The sequence below is a fragment of the Triticum dicoccoides genome, chromosome 7A (genome assembly GCF_002162155.2).
Source record: "Triticum dicoccoides isolate Atlit2015 ecotype Zavitan chromosome 7A, WEW_v2.0, whole genome shotgun sequence".
In the NCBI taxonomy this organism is placed as follows: domain Eukaryota; kingdom Viridiplantae; phylum Streptophyta; class Magnoliopsida; order Poales; family Poaceae; genus Triticum; species Triticum dicoccoides.
In genome coordinates this window covers 709,157,207-709,162,929 of record NC_041392.1, presented here as the reverse complement: position 1 = coordinate 709,162,929, position 5,723 = coordinate 709,157,207, and the positions used below count along the sequence as shown (strand labels likewise).

Below are 5,723 nucleotides of genomic sequence, written 5' to 3'. Positions count from 1 at the left end.
TTTCCTTGATGCTTCATCTTGAGTTAATAGAAAAACGGATCTCGTTTGTTTCATCCTCGATGCCGGCCGCCTGACGCGTCCAAACAAACGCACGCCTCCAACGGCAACAAAGAAGAAGGGTCCAAACGACGGCAGGGTTTGCAGTTGGAGCAACTCGACCGAACTGCACCCAAGCCAAGAAGCGGCCAAGGGAGGACGCTCGGCAACGCAACAAGGAATTCCTCCGTCATCTCAAGTAGTACTCCTCAACGCCATTGATAAAATCCTCACGTGTACTACAGCCTCACATGATCACCTCTATCCCTTGGGTAAACTGCCGCCCGCCCGTGATCCCTCTGCCTCTGCCGCATGGCCCCCGCGCGGGCCTCTTTCTCCTGCGCCCCGTGCGCCCCCCCGGCGAGGACGAGTGCTGGTAGTTTATAGCTTTTGACTCCTCCGTTCGCTTTTTCCTCTCTTTTCTTCCGGCTTCGGGTTCCCTCACTCCCATGCCGCCTCGCCACAACGCCGCCAGCTTTCTTGTGCTCTCCCCCCACTCCCGGTAGGATTTCCCGAGAGAGAGAGGGGGAGAGCAAAAGATAAAGATCGAGAGGTCAGGAGAGAGGTGGGTGTATGGAGATGCCGGCGGCCCCGCCCCCATTGCTGCCGCTGCGCTCCTCTGTTCTCTTCTTGCTCCTGCTGTCCTCGTGCTCGTTCGCCAGCGGGAGGGCCGCCGTTTCTTCCCCGGCGCCGGCGTCGGTGGGGGCCGCCAATGGGACCGCATCTTCTTCTTCTTCTCCGGTCGTTCTGGCGTCTCCCCCCGTCGGTACGTGTGTGGCTGCCGCCCAGGGATCAGGATTCAGGGCCTGCATTTCTCGTTCCTTCCTCTGAATTTCCTGTGTGTGTGTTCTTGCTTTTTTCTATCCGAACTTCGGAACATCTAGCAAGTTCAGAGTTTTTTCCTCTGGGAATTTAATTTGGATTGGAACTGCTATGCATATCTCGGATCTTTGTAATTTCATTCTCGCAAATATCAACGAATTACGATGGGTTGGTTCGTTTTCTCCAGCTGGGAAATTTTTCCTCGCCTTCTTTTATTCGACCTCTGTGGCCAAAAACTGCCTTTCGGGATCTCACATTCCGTTCAAATTTTCGGGGGAGCAGAACCTGCTCTCCCTTTAACGTCACTGCGGAATTTCTGGATCGAGTTTAATGCCATTAAACCGCTTGTTCCGTTAGAATCCACTGCATCCAAAATTCAAATCTCTCTTCAGGTTCAGGGAAGGGCCGTTCCAAAGATTTTTTATATAGCCCACCGATAAAAAGCTCTACTACTGTTCATCTTCTCGAGTTGGTAGATTGTGCTTCTTGAAATGTCCAATTCCACCTAATTCCAACTCCTCTGTGTGTTGCAGTGATCACAGTGGAGAGGCACCACCACTACCACCGGGAGCTGGTCATCGCCACCGTGCTCGCCTCGGTCGCCACCATCATGATCTTCCTCACCACCTTCTACGCCTGGACCATGTGGCGCCGGTCTCGCCGGATCCCCCACGGCAAGGCCGCCCGGCGACCAGGTCCTGCCTCACCCTCATTGCTTCTTCAGCTCATAATCGTGCTTGCTTGGGATGATTAAGCCAGACCATTCACCAACTTGTTACATTGTTCAGACACCACCACCACGAAAGGGATCACGCTGGTGCCGATCCTGAGCAAGTTCAACACGGTGAAGATGAGCAAGAAGGGGCTGGTGGCCATGATCGAGTACCCGTCGCTGGAGGCGGCGACGGGCAAGTTCAGCGAGAGCAACGTGCTCGGCGTCGGCGGCTTCGGCTGCGTCTACAAGGCGGCGTTCGACGGCGGCGCCACCGCCGCGGTGAAGAGGCTCGAAGGCGGCGGGCCGGACTGCGAGAAAGAATTCGAGGTGAATGTTGCCTCCTTGTTACCACTGTCCATTGCCTCCACAAGTGCTAGTGGTGGGTTCTTGCTGTAAGTGTAAAAATGCTTGTGCTGTGGTTGTTGGGCAGAATGAGCTGGATTTGCTTGGCAGGATCAGGCACCCCAACATAGTGTCCCTCCTGGGCTTCTGCGTCCATGGTGGCAATCACTACATTGTTTATGAGCTCATGGAGAAGGGATCATTGGAGACACAACTGCATGGTGTGTATATGATTGGCCCTGCCACTTATTGGCTGCAGCTCTTTCTTGAGATCTTCCTGATTGGGAGCTTTTGATGCATTGTCTTCAGGGCCTTCACATGGATCGGCCATGAGCTGGCACGTCCGGATGAAGATCGCGCTCGACACGGCCAGGTTCTTATGATCTAATAATCCCTACACTTTACTTCGCACCGAGCCCGAGCGATGATTTTTCAATTCATGTGCCGATGCCTGTCTGTTTGTATAATATGGTAAATTGAAACCGGGCAGGGGATTAGAGTATCTTCATGAGCACTGCAATCCATCGGTCATCCATAGGGATCTGAAATCGTCTAATATACTCTTGGATTCAGACTTCAATGCTAAGGTACACTGCTTCAACTTTTCATTAAGGTCAGCTTATTTTTTTACATGCTGACTGCAGGTAACAGAGTTGAAATGTGCATTTCTTTTTACTTGTCGATTGCACAGATTGCAGATTTTGGCCTTGCTGTGACAAGTGGGAATCTTGACAAAGGGAACCTGAAGATCTCTGGGACCTTGGGATATGTAGCTCCTGAGTACTTATTAGACGGTGCAATCTCCTTTTGTTCTAAAATTCGACTTCTATCTTTTGTGTAAAAGGATTAAACTATGAACAGCAAAATTCTCCTTTCATCATGTAACTATCAAGCGACCCTGTCAATTTCAGGGAAGTTGACTGAGAAGAGCGACGTCTACGCATTTGGCGTAGTGCTTCTAGAGCTCCTGATGGGAAGGAAGCCTGTTGAGAAGATGTCACCATCTCAGTGCCAATCAATTGTGTCATGGGTAATCTGCATTTCGTACTCTGAACTTACCAAGGCATCGAGTAATTCATTTGTATTTCACAATTTGATCAGCAAGCTTAGGAAGTAACTAGTTCTCTTTCAGTATTCATATTTCTGTTGCAACATAGCATACTTTGAATTTATCTGTGCAGTAATATCATTTGACATGTTCAAAACCGCACGCAGGCCATGCCTCAGCTAACCGACAGATCGAAGCTCCCCAACATCATCGACCCAGTGATCAAGGACACAATGGACCCAAAGCACTTATACCAAGTACCCATCATGAACAAACTGCCATTATTCTCTAATGTAGACACATTTATCTTTCCAACTATTTAGGCTGTTGTTCTCTGTGCCTGTGCAGGTTGCGGCGGTGGCCGTTCTATGCGTGCAGCCCGAGCCGAGTTACAGACCGCTGATAACAGATGTTCTCCACTCTCTTGTTCCTCTGGTGCCCGCGGATCTCGGGGGAACGCTCAGAGTTACAGAGCCACATTCTCCACACCAAATGCACTATCCTTCTTGAGAAATGATCCTACAAGTTTCGTCGAAGCGGGAGAAAGGGAATTATACGGTCCAGAGTAGATTGCTGTTTATTTTGTAACCTATATCTCACCTGTCCCTGCTGCTTATCTGAGGACGAGTGAGAGCTCCAGCCTGCTGCTTTTGCTGGTTGGGCAGAGAGAATTCTGCTTTGGAGAGAGTTGTCTCATATATGTCTTTTCATGCACAAAGAAACGAAAGCATTTTTCTCTTCTGCTCTGTGGATCTGGTCACTGCTGTGCGGATCCAAAATTTTCCACACACTGTTGTCTCGATTGCGTTTGAGATAGCTGTGATTTGGACTCCACACAGGCCTCAACAGTTGCCAACAGCTCTGTTTACTGCATACGAAATCTGATTATGGATTTTCCGACAGTGATCGCAACGCTTCCTCCCAAAAAACATAAATGTAATGCAGCAGGTGCACATGTTCATATCAGGCAGGAAAATAATAATAATAATAATAATAATCACATGGTTGCATTATCTTAATTTGACTGAACATGAACGGACGGAGCAGGCATCCGTGCATAGTTTCACAAGGAGCATGTCCATATATGTTTTGAGTAAGCAAACCATAAGTGGCAGTGACATGGACTCAGTGCTTTACTAGCCTAGGCCTGCTTTGTAGCTCTGCTGGCAAGTGACAGTCTCCTCCCAACCACAACACCATGGTTGCCCTGCGCTCAAGGTAGGACATCATGGGCAATCAAGGTGGTCAGTAAACATCAAGTCCCCCTCTCATTTTCCCCAGGGCAGTCAGGTAATCTCCATGCATAAAAAATGCTGCTTTACATGCCATCTAGAACCTGCCTTGCTTCTGATGCCCTCCTCATCATGCAGGCTATGATATGATATGATATGATCAGAATTCAGAGACAAAAACTTGCACAAGACAACCTCTGGATGCATCTCGCTGAAGCCCCTCCAGGTCGGCAGAGAAGATATGTTTTCCTTGCTTGATGGGGAGATGGCAGCTGCTTCATTCAATTGTGACAATAACTGCACATGCATGCACAGCCAGCTTGGGGCAGCAACTACTGCTCACTCCACAGCTCCCTGTCCTCCCTCCTCTTGAGTCTTATGTTTTTGTTTTGCTTATTTGCTGTAGAAGAACTGTGTGTGGCAATCTCCTTGGCCAGTATTGCTGATTATTAGTGGTAAGCTTTTCATTCTTGTTGCTGTAGCTGCACTTTGGGAGGGCTTCAGCTAGCTAGCTAGCTAGCTATTTCAGCTACATGCTTTCTGCCTCCCTGTACTTGCTGCCCCCTTTATTATGGGCCTTGCCTTTCTGCATTTGAGGATGATTTGACAGGTTGTTGTTTGTTTCAACATTATTACTTTTGATAAAATACATGTATCTTTTCAAATCCTTATAAACACATGCATGTAAGCTTTTCGTGATACTTCCTGAATGCTGTTGCAAGTATGTGCCTCATTCATTTCCTCTGCTCCCACCAGCAAAGCATTATTAACAATAAAATGATCAACGACCAAATCATAGAAAACCCAAATGCTCAAATAATAATATGAAAATAATAATAATCAACAACCAATTTTCGTACCAGCACAAAAAATGTCAGGGGCGATGGCTCTCTGAAACCGATGTAGGATGGGCTCTGACAGAGAAGCGGCCGGTTGTTAGTGTCAGCTAGGCGTTGAAATCAAGCAGCGGGAGAGACGGGATCGTATGCCGCGGCCACCACCGGAGCCGAAGTGGATGCTGTGACTAGGAAGGGACGTGCCAACAGTGGGATTGGACCATGCCTCATGATGCATCCTGCAACCACCGGCCTTCAATGTTACTATCTCTTTTTTGTTTGAGGAATGAATGGGCAATGCTCGTTGGCACACGGATGTCATTGCTTTTTTGTTGTTGTTGTTGAGTTGCTTTACTTTCGAAATTATGAAACATCTTTTAAAAATTAGGTGAAATTTACGGTATCGAATATTTTTAAAACGTGACATATTTTAAAATTTAAACTATTTAAAAATACTCCCTCCGTTCCTAAATATAAGTATTTTTAGACATTTTAAATGGACAACAACATACGGATGTATGTAGACATATTTTAGAGTGTAGATTCACCCACTTTGCTCCGTATGTAGTCAATTTTGTTAATAACCTGAAATAAAAAGGAAAACCTAGAAATAAAATGAGAAGGAAAAAAAGAAATAGTTGTCCCCCATTGGGCTGGCCCAAAAGCAAGTACTATGGGTGCGTGTTTGCTTT

The 5,723-nt window shown here is 47.5% G+C and overlaps 1 protein-coding gene across 1 annotated transcript; it reads left to right on the top strand.

Annotated features, from left to right (window-relative positions):
- The first annotated feature begins 428 nt into the window (after positions 1-428).
- LOC119331287 (probable receptor-like protein kinase At1g80640) lies at positions 429-3,749 on the top strand. The gene is made up of 10 exons (XM_037604460.1): positions 429-802; positions 1,392-1,553; positions 1,647-1,900; positions 2,004-2,136; positions 2,225-2,288; positions 2,406-2,502; positions 2,607-2,709; positions 2,827-2,945; positions 3,131-3,220; positions 3,312-3,749. The coding sequence occupies exons 1-10, from the start codon at positions 610-612 to the stop codon at positions 3,471-3,473; spliced, it is 1,377 nt and encodes a 458-aa protein (XP_037460357.1). The 5' UTR covers positions 429-609; the 3' UTR covers positions 3,474-3,749.
- The last annotated feature ends 1,974 nt before the right edge of the window (positions 3,750-5,723 follow it).